The sequence below is a fragment of the Acanthochromis polyacanthus genome, chromosome 15 (genome assembly GCF_021347895.1).
Source record: "Acanthochromis polyacanthus isolate Apoly-LR-REF ecotype Palm Island chromosome 15, KAUST_Apoly_ChrSc, whole genome shotgun sequence".
Taxonomy (NCBI): Eukaryota; Metazoa; Chordata; class Actinopteri; family Pomacentridae; genus Acanthochromis; species Acanthochromis polyacanthus.
The window spans coordinates 24,026,909-24,050,832 of record NC_067127.1 but is presented as its reverse complement, the minus strand read 5'-3'; the positions used below and the strand labels follow the sequence as shown (position 1 = coordinate 24,050,832).

Below are 23,924 nucleotides of genomic sequence, written 5' to 3'. Positions count from 1 at the left end.
ACTTACGGAATTGTTGCTATTAATGTTCGTAAAAGTGACTCAGCCTCAAAACATTTGGTGATTTGCTTAATTTGTTCCTATAGTTCTATAGTGTGCTGTGATGGAGCCTCAAGTTGTTATCATTAGTGGTCAAGTGGAAAAGACTGGGATTAGATGTGCACAGTATGTGTAGATGTGAAAGTCTGTAGGAGGTGTTTGTAGGCTGATGCATGTGTGAATTACATGTTGCTGCAACATGCGTGTGTGTCTGTGTGAGTGTGTGCGTCACTGACAGAACTCGAGCGAAAAAAATTCTTTAATTCTCTGCGTTATTTCAAACGTCACCAGAGTGCACGAGATCACAACCATCAGGGATCCCCTAAAGGCTCTCGCAGCTCTGTCCCAAAGGCTCCAGCAGGTTTTGTCTGCACATGCTTATTAAAATGGGCACCCAAGCAATGGACGCATCAAGATGCGCACACACACACACACACACACACACACACACACACACACACACACACACACACACACACACACACACACACACACACACACACACACACACACACACACACACACACACACACACACACACACACACACACACACACACACACACACACACACACACACACACACACACACACACACACACCTCGACATTTCCCAGCCCTTCAAACACTCCACGGGCAATTAACAGAGCGCACACAGCTTATTTAATTATGCCACACATCACGCTGGTGTGGAGAACACGCACAGTCTGCAGAGAGCGTCTGCATGTCCCATAGGGTGCATGTGTTCGCTGTGGCTATGCAACGCTAAGCTGATGCTAACATCATCTGCCAAAACTCTCGGAGGCAAGTGGAGGTGGCGGTGGGGCGGACTGATCCAGCAGTAGAATTCTGCAGGGAATCCATACATGTTAACAGGAGGGATCCTGGCAGTGGGAGTGACGGCTACAGCACCCTGACACGTTGTTTGAAGTACAGAATTCACTTCACGTTTAATTTATTTTTCAGCAAGCACAGAAACACAAGAAACTGCATGTAAAGTGGATTCCTATTTTGTACAGGAACAAACCTCCAGTGTGAGTGTGATCTGACAAGCAGAGATTTTGACATGCAGAGTGCATGAGGACAAATGAAGCTGCTTGGTGAGCAGACAAAAGAGGAGAAGAGTGTAGGGATTCTCCAATTCTACGTCCCTTCTTCTCATAGGACTAATTTTACCTCCTTGGGCATGGTGGCAGCTGACTGTTGCTAGGAAACCAGAGACCCTTCTTCCTTCAGTTGGCGCAACAAAATAATTGTATAGTATTCTCCTGTCAAAAACTTACAGGGTGGAACAAAATTGTAGAGCTGGGGGAGGCCATGGATACTGAGGGATTGGATTATGGCTCTGAGAGCAGACACAGTTGTGTCAAAGGCAGAACACATGACGAAAATGGGAGGGTGAGAAAACATGGAAGCAGCTGTCATCTAGTTCTAAAGACAGTTTTCAGATGTGCATTATGACCATATTAGCCCACTAGACCGAGAGAGGAAAGAAAACTCCACTGGATACTTGTTGTGTAATGAAACAAAAGACTGACTTATTGAAAATACAAATCAGATGCAATTATTGTTTGAAATAATATATAAGGCACCCCAAGAGAATGTGCACAGAAACACATTTATTGTAAACAAAAATAATGAAAATGTATTTATATGTGCAATATATCCTGTACAGTATGATGCCTGCACGTGTCTATGATTCACGTAATAACACTTTAAATACTAACACTAACTATCAGTATATCTTGATGGAGTCAGTGTGAGTTTGCTACCAGAGATGCAGTGTTGTGTATAAGCAGGTATACTGCACCTACCCATCAGTGAGCACCTAAAAATAGCCACAGATAGATATCAGTAAGGCTGCAGTCAATCATGTTACAGTCTCTTCTGTAATCTGTGGTGTTTGCAGCCAGGCAACCAGAGCAGACTTGAGAAAGATGCAAACTTGTCATTTTTATACTGTTTTTGCGATTGTTTTTGTGCGGATGTTAATGTATGAATAATTAACTTTGGAGGTGCTCGTGGGTGGATTCTTAGACTTTGGAAAGAACCATTGTAACGGTTTCCTCCTGCTAAGCTCAATTAACCACACTCTGGCTCCAGCTTCAGATTTAATGCGTGAACACCGTATTGAAAACAATCTTTAATTTCTGGTAAAGAATCAAAGAGGCGTGTTAAAAAAAAATGTCAAACTCATCCTTGAACACTTCTTTCACGTCTTTATGTGCTGTTCATTTTTCATTTCACTGCTTATTTTTCCTCTGTAAAGCAGCTTCAAGAGGTATTTTCTATTATTATGCTCAAAGTGTAGCTAAACTCATATCATTGTAATTTCCATTGTCAATGAATCTGAATTTTCTTCATGAATCAGTTGGTTGTTTGACCCAAGATGACATCCTATCATGTTTTTTTCTTTAAATTACTCAAATTGATTACTCAATGACAAATATAGTTGATGAAAAATTAATTGAAAGAGAATAATTAACTAGAATGATTAGTTGGTGAAGTTTTAATGTCTGACAGTTTCATTTTGAACATGTGGAAAAACACACATCTGTTTGGCTACCTTTGTGAGGACATTCACTGATATAATGTATTCCTTAACCCACCTCAGACATTACTTTGAACCATTCCTCCAGCTGTAACTACTTTTTGGGAAATCCTAATATGATTTCACTAAATTGTCCTAATTTACATCATTGGGATTTGCTTTTTATCTCCACATTGTGATTGTGTTAAATTTATGCCCTCACAACATGAGTTACACAAGTACACATACACACACATACACTGTTGTTTGAAAGAAGAAATGTAGCCCAAATAAGGTTTTGAACAAGGTTCAAACAGTTTTTCAGCCATCTGTGGCACTAAATCTGCAGTCTGCAGGGATCCAGCTCTTTCACTTACTGGGCTGCACACACACTTACTGCTGCACTCAGCATATCTGGACAAAAAGCTGCGGACAGCGAGTCCACCCTAGTTGAGGATGATGGATGGTAACAATTATGGAAAAACTCATGTGTGCTATCTTTAGATATGTAAAGGAACTTAAAACAGGGATGTCTAAATGTTGACATAAGGTAAACACTCTGAGCCCACACAAAGGCTCAAAGAGAAATTATGTTCTATTGCATCTTAATTGCTCTTACAAGAGATTTTCCACAGTTAGGTGGACTTCTTCATAGAAGATACTACACATTTATCACCATACTGTGGCTGTGAGTCTATGAATACTGATGCAAAATATGGGCAATTTAAAGTGCATACTTTGCAGTCATAACAGAATATAAGTAATTCTTTCTACTGTCCCTTCTAGGGAGCTCTAAGGCACCGAGCATTCCTCTGGAAAATAATGAAGCGTCAGCTGACAGGACATGATCCTAAAGAGTAAGGTCAAAGTGGAACCAGGTGGGATTAATCTATAGGACATGATGAAGGTGGGTGTAAAAAATCTCTACACTGAAGCACTTGAGTCATGTTTATATCCTAAAGAACTGCATATAACGCTAGTTAGAAAGACACTGTGACTTTGTGGTTCTGTCAAACTAAGAGTGCTTACACCAAGAAAAAAAGATTATTGCTGTATCCCCTCCAGAGCAGAGGAAAAATGCACTTGTTCAAGTTGTGACGTAAAGAAAAGCCTTTAACTTACATTCATCCTGGTGTTTCAGTTTAAGCCTAAACCACAACACTTATAAATCACCAACAATACTGTTGCAAGCTGGAGAAGCAGAACACACTGAAACAAAACCTTTCGAATACTAAAAGTGACAGATGCAACCTTGAGCTGATCTTCAGTTTTCACGCAGGCTCTGAACTGACAGTTAGTGTATATATGATTAAAGAAAATGATGCAATGGTCTGACACTGGTGCCTTTGGTATATTTGGATGGTATTGTAAGTAAGAACTGAGGATGAAAATACTTTGAGAAATGTATCTGGAAGATTAATATGTCTGGTACTATTATAATAACATTGTAAATGAAATCCTAGAGCAAAGGATGTTTGATTCTACACTGATTGTGTTACATTATAAAGTGGAAAAGTTGTTTTGTCCTGTAAATTTGAATGTCCACAGCATCGTACCTTTTGTTGGAAAAATCTCAACAATTCAGGGCCACAATTTCAGCAGAAGAAACAAGAAAAGCAATCACAAAGTGCAGTACTTTGCCAAGGCTGCTCAGTCTTTGTATCATTTCCAATGGATTTAATCTTTAATAAAAAAATGACCTTGTGGTGAGCACAGGTGTGTGTTATTCATGTGTACATTATGTATGGATACCAAATCACCTGACCTAAATATGTAGTGGGTGGTGGGAATTGATGGTACTTGGAAACAACCCCACAATTTAATCAATTGTTCCTTGTATAATTTTCAACAGATAAGTCGCGATAAGTCCTCAGCAGCTGATTTGTAGTAGGATCACAATCATGTGAACGTCAGCAGGCAGCTGACGTAGTGTTCACTTGTTCTCATAGTTACAGTGACGCCATGCTGTTGCAATGATACAGAAATATCTAACAAATCTGTGGATCCAGACGATAAGCTGGATCACTGCCAAAATCTAATCAGGTGATCCTTGTGTCATTTCTGACCTTTCCTGAAAGTTTTATCCAGATCTGCTAACGTTTTTGATTAATGTCGCTAACAGGTAAACAGACAGACAAACCACAGACTGTATATAAAGTGGATGTAGCATCTGGCTGCAAAATTGAAGCCCACTCGGAAGTGTCAAAAACTTGCAATATCACGCCGTCCGCTAGGGTTGGCTCCAAAAAGCTTTTGCTCCATAGACCTCAATTCATTTTTGGAAAAACAAAAATTTGATAGAATGATTTTCTACAGCTCAGGATTTTTTTCCCGTTAGTTTTCATGGTCAAAATGAGAGATCAGGTGGCCGATCTTAAAATAAATCAATACTGAATTTTAAATAAATCGTTAAAGTTGGCGGAGCCAGGGGGCGTGGCTATACTTGATTGACAGTCCCATTGACTGGTCCTGCCCCGAGTTGGTCTCCGGTCCAGCCTGTTTGATGACGCTTTTTACGTCACTGGCTTCAAAAAATCCAAAATGGCGACCAGGAAGTAGCAAAATCCGGGCTTCATTTTCTCGGCGTTGAAACCAACGGGTGACGTCACGGTTAGTTTACGCCTGAGACAAACATACGGTGATCGTCACATAACTGGCGCTCCCTGGAGGAGTAAGAAAAGTTGGAATTTTTGGCATTCATAGGGAACTCTGTTTTTAAGATACAATTTTAAAGCCTCAATAATCAATGTTTCTATATTAACAATGGATCAAATTACTGTATGGAATGTGAAAGTGGTTGCTCACATGACACATGACACTGTTCCTCACTCCTTTGTTTCAATTCACTTTATCTCTGTGTTTTGGTTCTATGGCTGCAGCTTTAATGTTCTGGTTCAATCTCACAGCTCTCAGCAGAACTCAGTTGACATCTAAACTTTGATAAATCAGCTGGACATGATCTGAAGTGTATCAAGAGGCAGACGGGCAATGTTAGCGATGAAGGATGTGATAAAGAGCAAAATCACTGTTAGTTGGGTGTGATGATTAATTAATGACTCGTCAACTATTAAATCAATTGCCAACTATTTCAATAATTAATTAAGTGCTTTGAATAATTTTTTGAAAAAAAAAGCAGAATTCTTTCATTACAGCATCTTAAATTTGAATACTTTCTGGTTTTGCCTTCTAAAACAGTTAACTGAGTATGTTTGGGGTTGCGGAGAAATCAAGACATTTGAGAAAGACCTCTTCTGATCAACATTTTTCACCATTTAAAGACCAAACAACTAATCCATTAATTAAGGAAAGAATTAACAAATGTTGAACAATAAAAACAAGCATTAGTTGAAGCCCTAACACAAACGGCTACAATGAATGAATGCTGATGCCGCTGCATGTTTGCACACACATTCACAGCAGCAGCTTTATAAAGTGACCATGTGTTTTAGTCACAGAAAAATGAATCAATCAGTGCTGCTACTTTTGCTGAAGTCTTCTATATGTATAGGGAGTAATGGTCTGCAGAAAATAGTAATTTACAACGCTTTAAAAATAAAGGAGGTATCAGTGGTTCAGGTGAAGAATTGTTGATATTTATCTAGTTAGCATATGTAGCTAGCACATGCCAGATTTATCTCTCTTCTGACTCCTCTGTTTCCATTTTCTCCCTTTCTGACACTGAAATAGTGTTTAGTGGATCAGCCTGAGCCACTTGATTTGTTTCAGATTGACAAGTCTGAAGACAGGTAGTGTATGAATGTAACAGGGTCAGTAGTACAACAGTGGTCGTGGGTTAAATATATATGAAGAGTTCATTTGCAAAAACAGGTAACTCCGTTTTCAGAAAACTCATTTTTTAATTGTTTACTTGAGATAATAATAATAACACTAATAATTTATTTTTTCTCTATTTTGTCATGTATTTTTCTACTGAGTCAAATCCACTCAACTTCAGTTTGATTATCTCAAGTAAACAATAAAAAAAAGTTTTCTGAAAATGTATCAAAACGGAGTTATCTGTTTTTGCAAATGAACTCTTCATATGTATTATGGTATTAGCAATATATAATATACCATATATATTTTTATTTCATTGTTCTTTTACTCATGTTTATTTTATAATTACACAAAATTTTGTCTGCCTCTTAGTGGTTGTGTGGAACCTTTGCTGGGGGGTTCCAGTACTCCTTCACACACTTTCAGCCGCCCCATGTCATCCTACAAATGACTTTTTACCATTGTACCGCTCCCCTTTTTTTAAGTGTTCTGAGAAAGAGGTAACCGAGATTGTGCTGTTGTAATCTGTGCGTTTTAATGTAATATAATTCTACTTATAAGTTCACTTTTCCATTCTAATACGGTTATGGATCATTTAATTTCTGTAGGAGAACAAGTCTGTGTGACGGAAGACTTTGTGTGTCTTTGTTTATCACTGTAAAGGTACGTAAAAAATGGAGATCCCCTCCAAAACAGATCTATGTGTCGCTGAATTAACACCAAGGAGGGAAGAGAAGTCATCGGTAGCATGAACACTACATTGTTTTCACAGCACACAGAACAGAAGATGAGATATTCACTGAATTTGCCTCAAAGCATATCAGCTTAGAATCACACACTCTTACCTTCACTATTCACATGTCCATATTTCAAGTAATAGGAACTTTGGGATGTATATTTTTCTTACTTGTCTTTATGCAGTTAACAGTAAGTGCTTGGAAGCTGATGACCTTATACTGAGGTGAAATGAAGACGAGGAAAACGCTGGATTTGTACCTATGAATGATGTGCTGGCTCTGCAGGTAGTCCAGCGCCAGCGTCATCTCACAGAGGTAGAGTTTGACAGCGTCCTCGCTGAACTGGACGTTCTGCTGCAGGTGGTAGCGCAGGTCTCCTCCCAGCAGGAGGTCCACCACCATGAACATGTCCTCCTCATCCTGGAACGAGTACCTGAGGCCAGCGGGATGACACAGTGCTCAGTCACAGCCCAGTGTGGACAAAAAACACATGCGGCACAAACAGAAGCAAAGACTGAGCACACAGCAAACGCATACACTATAACAGCTTCTATGCTCTCACATGCAGCACACAAAGTACAACACAGCTTCAGACACACATGCATGTTCGTGGAAACCCACACAAGGACAAACTTAGGTGAAAACATACCCTCTACATGCATCTGAATCTGCATTTTACCAAAACAGATAGCGCGTATTTATGCATGTTACTCTATGCTTGAGTTGATTGGAGCATGAACGTGCACATTTCACCGTATAAGAGGAGCATCCATCATTACCCTAATAGCATGTCAGTTACTTGAAGGAATGCAAAAAGAGAGGAGGTGATTGTCAAATTAAAGCTTGACAACAGGCCGTCTTTGCTTGATGTGACTTAATTGAAAGCTGCTCATGGTCCGCTAAACATTTTTGTCAATCAGGCTTACTAATCATGCACATCAAATTAAAACACAGCCTCTCAGGGATCTGGGAGGGGATTTGTAACACTCCACTCCACAATTTTACTGAACAAAACATTAAGCCACATGGGTGAACGGACTGTTTTTGTAAAACAGAGTCTAATTTCTCACATAAGAAAAATAAAGCCAAAATAATATCTTAATAGGCCCCCCTACATCACTTTGCAGCGGAGGAGGGAACACAAATGGAGCCTTGGTGATTTCTTCGATAAAACTTGGTTTAATGTGGCTGCTACTGAGCCAATTCTTTATTTTCCCATTGAAGCTCTGATACTGTGGTGTACTACTTCTTTTTATAGCTGTGGGTTCTCTCTATATCTTCAAGCTTGGCGTTGAACACTCAGGGGGGCGTTCTGATTGGTCCTACTCAGGTGCAATTTCCTGCTTCTCTGTAAGTGAGAAAGGGGAACCTGTGTTTGCTGCAGAGTGAAAATCCTTCCATCTCATCCACAGATTAGAGGTTCCGCCACAGAAGAGAAAACCCATTTGCACTACTGTTGGCTCTTTCTCTTCTCCTGAAACACCCCAAAGATTAATTGATGAAACGGCCTTGACTTTGATGTGAAAGGATAGATAATGGGTAGAAAAGCACACTATTATTCAGTGAACACAAAAACAACACAAAGCATCTTCTCAAGATGCATTAGATTTGAATTGGAAGAAAACAACTATAAAAGCTGTAATATTGAACAGTGACAAACTCACACTATGGTTCGGATTGTCTAAAAAGTTTCTTATTCAGGGCTATAACATTTCCTCTTCACTGCCACAGCTGCTGTTTCAAGAGCAAAATAGAAAATGACAGTGGAAGCACCAACCTGCCCTGACCCTTTAAAGATCAGGCTCACTATTAAAACACAGAGCGGCCTCAGCAGATGGCCAGCCCCAGGACGTTGTTCGCCTTTGGCAGGGATTCCTCACTGTCACCTTTTTATCACCTCATTGCCACAGTCTGATTCCTGGTATCCAACTGACAGATGAGCTTCCTCTGAGGCGGCCCTCGCTATCTCAGTGCTGCACAAAACGGTCTTCCCAGTCCATCGCTGAAATATCTGCGCTCCTGAGAGAGTGACTGCAGTGGCTCGAACTTCTTGTCACATCCATCGCGGCGTTCACTGAGGTGACAAGGAAACGTCAGATACAGGCCGACAACTAGAGCATATGAAAGCTCCGGTGCTGACAAGCCCTGTCACCTTTAAGACTCTCACCAAGGATGGGACGGAGAGGAAACACAAGCAATACACTTCCGCATTTTTTGGGAACACTTTGCCTAAAATAAACGTAAATCCACAAATCTGACAGTTCCGGAAATCTAACAAAAACTCTGAAAAGGAATTCAGGTGGAGGAACAGTGGAAGGAAAAGTATTAGTTGAAGGGCACTTGTTTGGAGGGATAATATAAAAATATAAAAATTTGAAAATCCGTCCTCCCCCATTCATTTTCTGGCACTTACTCCAGTGGTCACAGGGGCAGCACATTAAGGGGTCAGTCGGCTGCAGCCAAAGTACTTGTCAGATCATCGTCCGACAATATTGGTGACTTTCCAAAAGCAAAAGTCCGACAAGCCCACACATTTCACATAGCAATTGGCCTGGAGTGTAGTAGTTAGAATATATGCAGGGTTTGAACGTCTCTCTGAAAATCCCTTTGTATGTGTGCAAAACTAAAAACGTATTGGACGGCAGACAGTATGTCCCATATGACATTCTTGCTATTTGTTGCAGTCATTGCACCACACCATTCTTGACGGAAAGCCTTTTATTTGAATGGTAAGTGTGGTAAAGATGTATAAACTACACTCAACAAAAATATAAATGCAACATTTTTGTTTTTGCTCCCATTTTTATGAGATGGACTCAAAGATCTCAAACTTTTTCCACATACACAATATCACCATTTCTCTCAAATATTGTTCACAAATCTGTCTAAATCTGTGACAGTGAGCACTTCTCCTTTGCTGAGATAATCCATCCCACCTCATAGGTGTGCCATATCAAGATGCTGATTAGACACCATGATTAGTGCACAGGTGTGCCTTAGACTGCCCACAATAAAAGGCCACTCTGAAAGGTGCAGTTTTATCACACAGCACAATGCCACAGATGTGGCAAGATTTGAGGGAGCGTGCGATTGGCATGCTGACAGCAGGAATGTCAACCAGAGCTGTTGCTCGTGTATTGAATGTTCATTTCTCTACCATAAGCCATTTCTAAAGACGTTTCAGAGAATTTGGCAGTACATCCAACCAGCCTCACTACCACAGACCACGTGTAACCACACCAGCCCAGGGCCTCCACATCCAGCATGTTCATCTCCAAGATGGTCTGAGACCAGCCACTTGGACAGCTGCTGAAACAATCGGTTTGCATAACCAAAGAATTTCTGCACAAACTGTCAGAAACCTTGTCAGGGAAGCTCATGTGCATGCTCGTCATCCTCATCGAGGTCTCAACCTGACTCCAGTTCGTCGTCGTAACCGACTTGAGTGGGCAAACGCTCACATTTGAAGTCGTCTGACACGTTGGAGAGGTGTTCTCTTTACGGATGAATCCCGGTTTACACTGTTCAGGGCAGATGGCAGACAGCGTGTGTGGTGTCGTGTGGGTGAGTAGTTTTCTGATGTCAATATTGTGGATGGAGTGGCCCATAGTGGTGGTGGGGTTATGGTACGGGCCGGCGTCTTATGGACAAAGAACACAGGTGCATTTTATTGATGGCATTTTGAATGCACAGAGATACCGTGACGAGATCCTGAGGCCCATTGTTGTGCCACACATCCAAGAACACCACATCCCACCCCGCCAATAAAACAAAACTGCACATTTCAGAGTGGCCTTTTATTGTGGGCAGTCTAAGGCACACCTGTGCACTAATCATGGTGTCTAATCAGCATCTTGATATGGCACACCTGTGAGGTGGGATGGATTATCTCAGCAAAGGAGAAGTGCTCACTATCACAGATTTAGACACATTTGTGAACAATATTTGACAGAAATGGTGATATTGTGTATGTAGAAAAAGTTTGAGATCTTTGAGTTCATCTCATAAAAAATGGGAGCAAAAACAAAAGTGTTGCGTTTATATTTTTGAGTGTAGCTTCTAGCTCACTTTAGCCGTAAGCAAAGCAGTCCAATCATCCCTCCTCTCCCTCGCCATCTCCTCCAGTGTTTTCCTGGGAGATCCTAAGGTGTTCCAATGATAGGACATCAGATATGCAATCAATCTGGACCTTCCCTGGAGTCTTATTCCTGGGAGACATGCCCACCATACCTTTGAATGCATGTGTCCTGGAAAAATCATGAATCTGACGCCAGCAACTGGCTGCTTTTAAAACAAATCTATTTCAAGCTCTTTGTTGATGTCAGAGCTCTTCATTTTGTTGTTTAGCATAAGTGGAAAACCACTACAGATGATGATATTCAAGGACATCACTAGTTTGAGAGGAGAGTATACACTTGGGATAGATGCAGAGAAAGACTGATAAAATGTGCCAGGTTGTGATCTATGTTCAGGCAGACATTTTCTGCCATTATTTGGCAGAGACAATAACAAATGCATAGAACGGATATCAGCAAGATACTTGAATATAAAATCAACTGGTGAAAGACAATGCAGCTCTAACACTGACTGTTGTAATTTTACAATAAAACAGTATTAATTGACGTTTTGGCTGCACAATACATGTAGCAATATTAGCATCATTTTGAGACCACATTGTTAAACCCATGGCAAAAATAAAGTCTCTTTCAGACACGCATTGTTTCTTTTAAGCTAACAGCAACTGAACTTGTAGGTTTCATAATGACACCCTTATGAGGTTGGATGTAAAATCTCTGTAGCACTTTACACATGACACAAGTCTGAACTGCATACTGTAGCATTAATTTGGACATTGCACATACATGACATTACAAATGGACAGAATTTTCAGTGCTTAGGAAATCCTGAGTAAGTTGTCTGAGATATCTGGACTTTCTGTTAAGCTACTATTAATTTAGCTTCAGGTTTATGCCTATTAATGCATGATTATATGTTGTACATTAGTTGATATATTATCCAGTATTGCGTGAAAGACAAATATCTTGACCTCCATCTTTCCCATCATTTTAACACACTGATGAAGCAGAAATGTTACAAATCTGAAGTCTGAAAAGAGCAACAAGCTACTTCCTTGTCCCTCTGACTTTGTTGCTGGGTAGGTAGTGTTCTGTATAATCAATTTATTGGAGCTTTTCTGCTACAAACAGTTGCCTGATAAGACTAATACAATACTGATTGGATAGTGAGACTCAACCAAAACAGAAACCATTTCGTCTACTGTCCATCTAAAAATAACAGTGAATCTTCAGCAGTTTGATAACTGTGGTATAGACGTGTGTGGGGTGCTGGACACGGTCGAAATAATGCTTTACCACTAATCTCATTTAATGCGCTCTCTGCATTTGTATGAGCAGAATTTATTAAGTGTTGCTTCCTAATGAGCACAGCGGAATTGTTGGTCAAAACCTTGAGTATGAATGAATGCCTGACAGTTCTGTGGGGCCTGGGGAGAGCTGTTTCAGTCCAAAACCATGAGGAGGCCATGTAGGAAGGCCAGGACAGGACTATGCTGTGACAGTCACAGCGACTAAGAGAGGAAGGTTAGCCGGCTGGAAGGGGTACAAGAACAGGCTGAAATAATGAGGCCACAATGACAAATGAGCCCAGGGAGGCAGGGAGGAGAGAGGGAAATAGAGGGACAGCGGAAGAGGAGAAACCGTTTTGAGGTAAAAAGCGAAAGAGAGAAACAAGCGCTTGTGATTCTTTTGGCTCAAGCTGGTCTGCAAAGTTTCAATGGCCTACATAAAGTTGATGATAGAGATGGCTGGAGTCGGCTGCATGACTCGATCACAAGACACTGGCATGATCCACAGAGGATTCCTGCAACAAAGATGTGAGTGAGCCCTGCCTCTCCTCTCAGCAGCCTCCAACTGGTCGCCTTAAGATACAACACCTGCCGCTGGCCTGCTTTCACAAGGTGCACTCTGAAAGCCATGTCCTACAAAAAGTTCTTCTGTAAAAGTAGTGTGAGGACAGTTTAAGTGAAAGTCTAAAGTCCTTCAAGGCTGCAAGTCCAGGTCAAAATAATATGTGGAAGCACATTGGTTTACGAGACAGACAGACTCATATGCTTTTGGAGACAGAAATGATCCCATATTTTGCCGTTCATGATAATGATTTTACGGCTAAGCCCCCTCACAGAGCTTGCTATAAGTGCTGACTGGGGGCGTAGAGGCTAATTTGCTATACAGTCTCCTAAGGCCTTGTTCCATCCAGGCCTGAAATCAATATTTCTAATGGAGGCTGAACAGGATAGGGCACATCCATCCTCACCACTCCACTCACTTGCTTTCTGACTCTGATGAAGGGACGGACAGTGTGAGGAAGGCACTGCATACTCGCTCCAGATGACTCACTACTGTTATGGTTTTGCAACCTTTAAGATGAGCCCAGGGGACTGGGAGAGCTCTTTGATGACAGTTGCTACCCTTGCACGCTTCAACTTTAAAAGCGCTGTAGCAATGTCCTGTTGGTCCTGATTCACTGGTATGTTTCTGGACCCTTTGGGAGAGCAGGTGATGATGTTTGAGAGTGATCTGTTGTCAGGTAACGCTTAAGGCAAAGTCTTGCTTTTATAACGATGTTCTACACTCCATTGACCGGGGGATCACACTTCTAGCACGCTGCTGCTGGTTGCTCTCTGTTTTGGGTGGGCCGAGGAGACCCCTTGCACTTTGGGGTTTCAAACATTATGAGGGAAAGATGAAGTCAGTCTTTTCTCATGTGTCGCAAATCCTTACAAGGATTTCTGTGGATTTGGTGTGTGCAGCTGATGATAGTTAATTTTTTCTCTAAGGTAATCCAGTCAGTGTACCCTCGGCTCCTACACATCCTCTCTATGCAGCGAGGAAATGGTCACAGCAATTACCGTGGGCTGCTAACTTGACATCTGCCCAGCTTAAGGCAGCCTATCCCCAGCTGATGCGATTCAGTGTGGGCTTTCACAAGGATGCTTCCTAATGAATTTCTTCCGAAGCTACGGATGGAACCATTCGAAAGCAAAGCGGAATTCAGGACGTCTCAATGAAAGTGAAACCGTGTTTCCAGACACAAAGTGTGCCAGGGTGTGTAGGTATGAGCTGGAGGAAACCTTACAAATCCTCTTAGTCTGCACATCTCTTTTTTTGACAAAGCAAATCAATGCCAAATACTTTCTTAGCGTTGTCTCAGGCACCCCATCTGACAGCTGTTTGGTGTATTTTCCTTCATTCTCTCTGACTCTGGCTGACTGTCTGTTTGGCTCACTCCTGGCACTGTATCAGTAAAAACACTCCTATGAAGCTTTATCAAAGCTGAGTTTTTCTCACGAGTTGCAACTGTTTTTTTTGGGGTTTTTTTGCTTGTTTGTTTTTGAGAATAGGCAGTTTCCAAAAACCCCAGCTGGTCTATTGCACATCCATTAATAATGTAATGTAGTGACCCAACACCAAGCAGCAGATATGGTAACACTCTGTTTGACAAGTCTATGGATACTGGCAACAGTCTAATCTAAAGGGGATTGGTTAAACAGCATGCCCACACACTGAACCAATTATTTTCCTCAATGCTATACAGTAAGAGAGACAATGGGAAGATGAAGCAGTGTTTTCATCAGTCGTATCTCATTACCTGCCAGGCTGAGATGTTGTCTCGAGCAGCAGCTAAATGAAGCAGACAGTTTATGCGATGTACACAGGCGCAACAAAACAATACTGTCATGCACAGATGTTCACAAAGTGTCTTGTAAACTGGGGCAGAAACTACAAACTTACTATAGACTCCAGCTATAAAGTGATTGTCATTATGTCTCAATGTGGTCTCCTCTCTGACTTCAGCAGAGAAATCGAAACTTTTCTGTTATTGTACATTTTTAGAGCACAGAATGTTCTTCACAGTCAGACTTCAGTCCCTCAAGATGATCCTCAGAGTAGTTCTGTGTTATTCCATTTATTGATCAGGCTCAATCCAAACTGCTTTTTCAGTCAGCTTCTGACTACAGGTTTGCAAAATCAGGGGATTTAAAAATGGCACCTGAGAGCAAAGTTATTCTAGAAAACACATTTTGTTACGCTCTATGGTGTCCATGTTCAGGGTCTCATGCAGCAACAGCTGCAGCCAGATGCAGTAACACAGCTGGTTTTACCTGGCATATCTCGCACAGTGTGACGGCAATGGCAACAGCCTGTTGACGGTGAGCCTTTGCTTCCTGCATCGCTGACTTTGATGGTTTGTTTGTTGTACGCCCTTGACAAATTTCCTATGCTTTTCAAGAGGATCAGCCAAATACAAGCTGGAAAGATCTGAATGAGACAGTCTGTTGAAAGAAGCTGTTGACAAAGGCCTTAACCTCATTTAACTTCTATGACTGCTTTAGCAATAAAGTATAAAGCACGTGGGTACAGTGATGCTCAAGTCAGTACAGAAATTATATTTTCTATTTGAGCTACTGATGCAGAAAAATCACAGACATATCCTTCCTTAAAGGGCTGGTTTATCTTAAGTTAAAAATAAAAACAAATAAAAGGAATGCAAGCAGGAAAACAAGTCCAAGCACCCTACGCAATTCAGAATGTGGGCTAAAGACTGAAAGTGATCAAGATGCCAAAAGCACTGCAGAATGAGGTGGTAATGCTCTTAATTTTAGGTGCTGGTTAAACCAGCACATTTGTTTGCATGCTTGGACGGTCTCAAACGCCCACCTGCAGGAAGGAAAGAAAAAGGAGGCATCTGATCTGTCCCAGATTCATTCTGCAGCAGGAGACAATGACCCCAAACATGCAGCCAGAATCATAAAGCATACAGTAATAGTTGGGTAGTTGGTATGGACTTTAAGAGCCAACACCATGGAGTCAATCTGGGATCACAGGAACAGACAGAAGACAATGAGAGGTCTAAATCTGTGGAGAACAACAGTGGAAGATTGTCCAATATGCTGCAACAAGCTACCGGCCAAGTACTTTGAAAAACTGGTTGCAAGTGTATCGAAAAGAAGTGGTCACACTGTTACTGTGCTTTACTGAATCTCTGACTGTCATGTTAATTTAATTTTGGAGATACTTTTGTCACATTTGATATAGTGGAAGCGCATGGAATTAGGCTTGTGGTGCTCACTCTTAAAAAAAAAACACAACAAAAAATAATTAAAAAAAAATTTAAAAACAGCAATATATCACTGAAGAAACTATGTTCCTGTGTTCCATTATGCGAACAGCTGTTATTGCTGAAACTGCTTTGTGAGAGAAGAACTGTCAATTTAAGCCACTTAAAATTAAATTCTTCTCCATTGTTTAAGAGGCAGAAAAATGAAATCCTTTGTAAATTACACCACAAATGTCTGCATGCATAGATACCACTAGAAATGAGTGAGATTAGAGTGAAGTGGAACTTTGTCTTTGCAGTGATCCTCATTGTCATTCTACGAATGCTGAAGATAACAGCACCATACCAGAGTGTGGACGATCATCAGACTGTTTGCTGAGTCTGGCACTGAGAGGATTTTGGTATGAGGGAAGCTGGTCCAGTATGTGGTTGCTATGTCCTCCTGGTGAGATGGACGGGCCCTTTTTGGAGCATTCCGAATGCAGAGAGGAGGTGTGAAACTTCTCGTTCCCACATATCCGCAATGATACAAGTTAGTGTGCTTGTCACTAATGGGCATTTGAAATAGTGCTGGATGCAGACTATGACAAAAGAGAGAGAGATAGAGAGTGCAGAGCAACACAGCACATGGAAAACTAGAACACAGAAGGCTTTGGCAGTCATATACTCCTGCAGGGAATTATAAAAAATACACAGGCCTACTACTGTACGCTCATTAAAATGCCCTCGGTTTGTTCTAGTACTGTAGCTTCTCCAGCAAGCAAAAAACATCCCACAGATTGAACTTAAATCATTTACATCTTGGTGAGGGTTAGGGAATGAGCCCAGGACACAACTTTGTCTTGGTTCATCTACTCACTCTCTACACATAATCAATTCATCATGGAATGTGTGAATAACAAAATATTCTACTGGCGATTGCTCAGAGAAGATAGGCATCATTCTACCAATTACAGAGGAGTAAAGCGCTTTGTGTAATATGCCGTGAATGCCGTGCCAGGTCCCCAATTACATTTAGAAATGCGTCCCGCCTGGAGATGAGCATTGAATAATGAAAGCAGCCTCCATTCACCCACATATCAGACTCGAGGGAAGAGTAAGGTCATTTCAAACCACAGTAATTATCAAATGTGTGCTTCACGGGCTCAGAGTCAAAATTAATATCCCATAATATCTCTCCTGTGTAAATTGTTTCTTAAGTTGACAGCTGTTGGTTTCAGGAGGAAAATTTGTTTCAAGCTTTAATGAAAGTAAGAAAACTTTTTTTTGGAAGTGTGCCAAATGCAGAAAGTAAAGTGCATGCAACAGCAGAACCATAATTTTTACACAGAGACCGTCTATTTCAGAGTGAGCATGCAGCCGTCTATTCTGTCCAGGGGCAAAATACGAAACGCACAGACAGGCAAAGCAGGCGACCGACAACAGCAGACCACACTGAAATTGTAAAAACATAGGATAGTCACCAGAGATTTACTAAAAAAACATGTTCAATTTCCTGTAGGATCTCAAGCTCTCTAAAGACGTTTCGGACCTCATCTCTCTCTATGCACTGTTGTTTGTTCATATACTTCATGGCGTACATCTTCTCAGTGTCCCTCTTTTGCACAATGCATACCTGCAGCAGAGCAAGGGCAGAACAGGAGGGGGGGACAGGGAGGAAATGGGGGACCGGGGGGAGACAGAGAAAAAAAATTAACATTTTGTGAAACATATATTTAGACACAAAATCTGCATGTGAATTTACTAAGGAAAACAATCTGCTCAAATAAAGACACAAACACAGATCTAGTTTCAGGGAGGCAAAGAGAATTACATCATCACTGTGGTGTCTCAGCCAAGTTTCAGCTCCACAAATGTGGCCACGCCGCTATGTTAATAAAATAGGTTTTCAAAATAGCCCGCAGCCGCCTTCAGCTGTTGATTAACGCGGTCACTCAGGATGGATATCCTATACCAACGCACAGAATGCTGACACGCCGAGCAGCTCTGATGAACTTCATTTTCAAAAACGGAAGTTTGTGGCAGGAAACACGTCCAGACAAATCACCTCATTATCTATTTAGCACAAGTTTGTGGGTTTTGTCAGAAAATGGCTGTGAACGACTAGAAGACGACTCCAGAGAGGTCGGTCATCACATTAACATCACAATCTTCAGTCAGTGTAGTCGTTTAGGATTGCTTGTTCACATCTACTCATTGCCGTATTACCTCAAGATGAGATAATTGTGGGTTTTTAATCAATGATTACTCACATTCAGACAATGATTTTTTTTTTGTCTTACAACTTGTCTGAAATCTTATATTTAAATACACAAACAACACATCTGAAAGTGTACTCATTTCCAGATTTAAAACCTTAATATTTGGTAAAGCCAGTTTCAAAACTTTTGATCTAATTTTGTTGACAGAATCATAAGCTTTGTCAGAGGGGATTCTGGATATCCCTTTTTATCACTCCATAAATCAGAAAAATACTATCCACAGCCACAAAAAGCCCATTTTTGCCACGTTTTTAGGAATATAATGTTTTATGAATGAGGCTGTGAATGATATATGAACAAACCCCTCAGTGAAAACCTTCAGAGCATAGATGGGAATAAGATTGAAAAGTCTGGTGAATATAAGTGCTACTGACGTGAACATTTCTGGCTCATAGTATTAAAAAAAACATTTTGAGGCCTGTAAAGATACGTATATCACTGAAATCAACAGCTGCAAACAGAAAAAGGGTAGTTAAATTAACAACTAAATATATATTTTCTCATAACTAGACTGGAAGTAGACGTGCTATTGAAGTAAAAGATCCCAAAGCCTCCAAATTGACCCGCGCCTAAAAATATTTGCCTGTAGCATCTTGCCTCGAATAAAGCTTGCTGCTAAGGGGATTGCTTTAAGGCTAGTATAGAGAGAAAGAATAAATCCAGCAGTCAATAAAACACATGCCATGGAATGTGCATACTGTACTAAAATAGACTTGAAGACAAGAAATCAGAATCTGTCAGAATCCTTTAATGTGGCTTTCCAACTGTCTCCAACGATCTAATTTACATGACTGTTGAGAAGGGATTCCACCAACACTCAGTGCTGTCAGAGAAATGCTTAACTGGGCCAGAGGGAACGCACACATTTACAGTAGCTTCGGAATGCACAATGATGTTGTTAAGCCTTTTTTTTTCTTTACAAGATTTTTCAATATCATGTCCATAAGAAGTCTGGTTCTCATAATTAGGGGAAAGAGATTAAGAGAAATCCTGCGCTGTATTTCTAATGGAGAAAGCCGCTTTGTTTGTCTGCTGTAAGGTTATCTGAATTTTTAACAGAGTCGTGGCAAAGCCCTGACACAGAGAGAGTATCTCAGTGGCAGCAGTACAGCAGGAACATCATTACTCATCCTTGTAATACATTTAAAATATGCCAGCCTTGGTTTACAGCTATGGTGGTGGAGGGGGGGGTCGAAGTGGAATCTGATTACCGACCACCTACATTTAAAAGCATGCTCCGGTTTTCATCCTTAACTTGATTTCCTCCAATAACTTGGCTTTTTGTGTGCATGTAAACACAGTCAGAGTGAAACCTTCACAAAAAGAATTAAATCAAAGCGTCAAACTGCTTCAGCAACAAAACACAAGCAGCTGCTACGGCCCAGAAAGTCTCTCGACCACCCTGTGAAGCACTAAATACGAAACTGCCCCCGATATTTCTGCTTTAGACAGCAGGGCTTAGCAAGATTACATTGTCCACCAGGAATCTTCTCACAGGTCTCCTCATAACAGTCAGATCCAGACAGACGCCTGTTTTACACAACGCTCTGGCCTTGATGCACTGCAAAAAAAACAAAAAAAACAACAAAAAACAACACACCCATCTCATCGAGTTATTTTCTCATTTGTTCAGTCTCTCACTTTGACAAAACTGAGAAAAAATGCCAGTGGGAAGAGAAAATCTCCTGAGCTTTCATCCAAATGGATGTTTGTGCTGCTGTGCAGATGTAGGCTTCGGCATTTTTCATGAATATGACGCTACTGGCTTGAAATGAGTTACTTTGTACGGTATATTCAAATTATGCTAAGATGAAGAAAAACTAGGGTGCTTTTTCCCCATTGCAATGGGAATTTTTCCACTTGAATTAATGGGGGGAAAAATTGAGAATGAGCACAAAGCTAAATGAGGTGTTAAAACAGACATTATGTCAATGGTGACAGGAGGAAACCCATTACTGTGTAAAACACCATCTATTTAATTGTGCTCGTGGTTTTCCCTCAAGCACACGCAGCTCAAATGCGTGCCAGGTCTGACTCGGCTGCCTCTCCAATTCCTTTGGTCTGGATCTCTTCCAAGTTCAGATTTCCCCTATTTCTGTCACTTTCATTAGCTCATCACAGCGGAAATTCATCAAATGTGTTCCTCCTCCTCCTTCACAAAGTGTCAGATTATACTGAGGAAGAGTGTGTCACTGAGGCCTCCTAAACTAACGAAGACCCGTTGACCTTTTGTTGCTGTCGCTGTGTTTGTCAAACTTTCTGTTTTGAATGCTACATATGCAGTTTACGGTGACACCTCAAAACTTTCCACTCAAAATATTTCTGATGAGTGAAATGTTAACTGTCACTGGCAGATTTCAGGTACAGCTGACCAAGCTAACTGTCCATCCACCCCTACACTGCTTAATCCCCATTAGGGTGGCAGGGGCCTGGAGTTTATCCCAGCTGACTTAAGGTGAAGGCTGGGGACACCCTGAGCAGGTCACCAGTCTATCACAGAGCTACACAGAGACACGCAATCACACTTGCATTCACAATTTGGAGTTACCACTTAACTTCAGCATGTTTTTGGACTGTGCAAAGGAGAAAACCCACACATGCACAGGGAGAACATGCAAACCCCAGACAGGAAGATCCCGGGAAGGCTGAGACGTGAACTTTGGACCTTCTGGCTGGAAGGTGAAAGTGCTAACCACCAAGCTAACTACCAAATAAGTTATTTCTAATTCTTCAACTTGTCTAATGTTGTAATACAAAACACTTTATGGATGAAACCTAATTGAGGTTTTTAGCAAATGCAACACTCTCTTGTGTGACATCAGCTGGAGCTGCAGGTGTACCCAAATGCAGAAAGAGCAGGACAGAGGGGCTAATGTTATCCTTAGACCCAACTCTACATACACTACCTTTCAAAAGTTTGGACACACCTTCTCATTCAAGGTTTTTTATTTATTTGTATTATTTTCTACATTGTAGATTATTAGAAGATTAACACTTATTTGTTTACAACATAATTCCATATGTATTCTTTTATAGTTTTGATGTCTTCAGTATTAATCTACAATGTAGAAATAAATTAAATAAAAATCACTGAATGAGACGGTGCTTCCAAACCTTTGAGTGGTAGTGTATGCGACTCTGAATCACGAACCTCAGCAGCATCTGTGATTAGAAATTATGAAGAAAAAACTAAACTTAAATGTTCAACACGAACATTTTTCAGTTGAAAAATGCAGGATAGCAGAAAAAATACTTCCTATTACCAGATTAAATCTACTAATCCTGTTTAAATTTTAAGTCTCTCTATCAGTTCAACCACACCTCCTCTATTAGACTTTTTTCTTAGCCGTCAGCAGGGTAACACACAGCTCCAGGCCCTCTCTTTTTCCATCTCCAACACTGGGCTCAACACACATCCAGTTTCTGTTCCCTTTTAGCCAGGCCAGCGTGTGCCATCTGCACTGTGCTAGAAATTAAATAAATCCTACAAACAAGAATTAAAAAGGTCTTCCACACAGTGCCATCATTCCCTTACATTGAAACAAATAAGCATGTTTTACACATGCGCTTTAAGCCACTGTTACTAGGAAGAAGAAACAGAGTCAATTTTTAGTAACACTGGCTTTTTACCGGCTCAGGACCTATTATAGTTCCTTTGAGCAGGAACATTCAGGGCCAAAAGTTACAATCCCCACCCCGCTCTGCACCCTCCATCCAACATGAATTAATATTTTCCTGATCATGTGCCGGCCATATCCTTCGTTTTTCATTGTAACTACAGAACACGGCACTATTGACGGCTATTTTTAGATTTTTTTTGGTTTATGATTATATGGCAGCATTTCCCAACCAATTAGATATCACATGCCAGTCATCTCACAGTAACCCTGTCTTATCTGGAGCCCCCAGGAGCTGGTCAGCAGAGGATTTATTCATTTATTCATAGAGCATATTAGCAATTCAATGCATTAGACTAGTTTAGTATAGAGCAGAAAAAAAGTAACAATTTTGAGGCGAGAGGTGTGAGGTTGAATGTTTTGCAAGCTATCTGCATATGAATGGAGGCATTTCCACCTAGATTGAAATCAGCTGAGATAGAAGATTCCAGCTATCACTGTAATACGCCGCTGCAGGACTCAGGCAACGACAAAGTGATACCTTTAGAGGCCATTTCTCGCAGAGCCGTAACAGACACCGAAGTGTTTCTAATTAATTCTGTAACATTATCTCCAAAATGCTAATGGTCAGCATGAGCCTGCCTATTATTGCAGGACAGGCAAGGTTTTCATTGTTAAATTCTAATTGAGGAACACCTTCTATTCAGACTGCCTTTGAATATTTGTCAGAGGCAAGGGCGTCAGTTTGTTTTTAAAAGTGGGGGGGATGGAGACCACAGCACTTTGAGAAAATGTCGAAGAACGGCGCCAAAATGCCATAAGCTGGACTCGAACTCACAACCACCGCACCAAAGACAGAGACATAAACTGTTGAGCTATCGGTAAATGTAAGTAGAGGGATCTCTGGGCCGCTATAGTAGTAATTCTCCCGCGCCGAAATTTTGCCCCTGCATGCCTCTGGTCGGAGCTTCCACTTGGCACAGGCGCAAATTTAGCATCTGCGCATTTTTTTTTTTTTTTTTAACCTCACAAAGGTGTGCTGCGTGTCTGTGCAACTCTCAGCCGAGTGCGGATGGTGCGTTCAGGAGCGTTGGACTTTTCTATACTACTGAAAATAACTGGGTTTACAACGGCTTACATGTGAAGAATTTGAATGTGTTGGAGACAAAATGACCCCTGACAAAAAGTGGGGGGGGGACACACATCCCCACCGTCCCCCCCTAAACTGACGCCTATGGTCAGAGGTAAAAGTCATTTTGTTCTCAGACAGGCAGATTGGAAGCCAGGGGCAAGTCTGAGGACGGTGCCAAATCTCTCCTGTGGCTGGCTGCACATCTGGGGAGAAAACTGGCTAATAAACACAGTGACCAGAACGAGCCCTCCAACAAAAGAAACTTACGTTGCTCCAGATAAAGAGGCATCAAAATAAAGCAAAATACTTATAAGAGTGTCCTCACTGGTCAGCACACATCTGATGTCTCAGTCAGGGCAAATTTTTCATCTGTTTTGTGAAGCGGAAAATTCAGAGAAATTCTGAGAAGTCAAATGTTTAATTAGCTACAGCAGTTTCACTTGAATTTTGCAGTTTCCAATTTATTCAAGTGTGAAAACTTTCGGTTCTGGTAGTTACCATCTGCGCACGTCCAAGTGGTTGCCTTTGAATGTTTCCCAGACTTTGGTGTTCTCATATCGTGCACAATAGTCATGGAAAAATCTTTTTTTTAAGCTCTTAAACTAGAAACATTCTTATTCATTAATAAGTTTAAGAGTATCACAAAGAATACAGTGAAGGATCAATGTCAATGTTTTTCTTGAGAAGTTATGTTCTT

General features: G+C 41.0%; 1 protein-coding gene across 1 annotated transcript in view; it reads right to left on the bottom strand.

Moving 5' to 3' along the window:
- LOC110949838 (serine/threonine-protein kinase 32C) overlaps positions 1 to 23,924 on the bottom strand; it is a 106,130-nt gene that overhangs the window by 22,727 nt on the left and 59,479 nt on the right. The window contains exons 3-4 of the mRNA XM_022192100.2: positions 17,681 to 17,832; positions 7,339 to 7,512 (exon numbers count right to left, since the gene is read on the bottom strand). Of these exons, the coding sequence (XP_022047792.1) occupies positions 7,339 to 7,512; positions 17,681 to 17,832 (326 nt within the window). The remainder of the gene's footprint in view (positions 1 to 7,338; positions 7,513 to 17,680; positions 17,833 to 23,924) is intronic.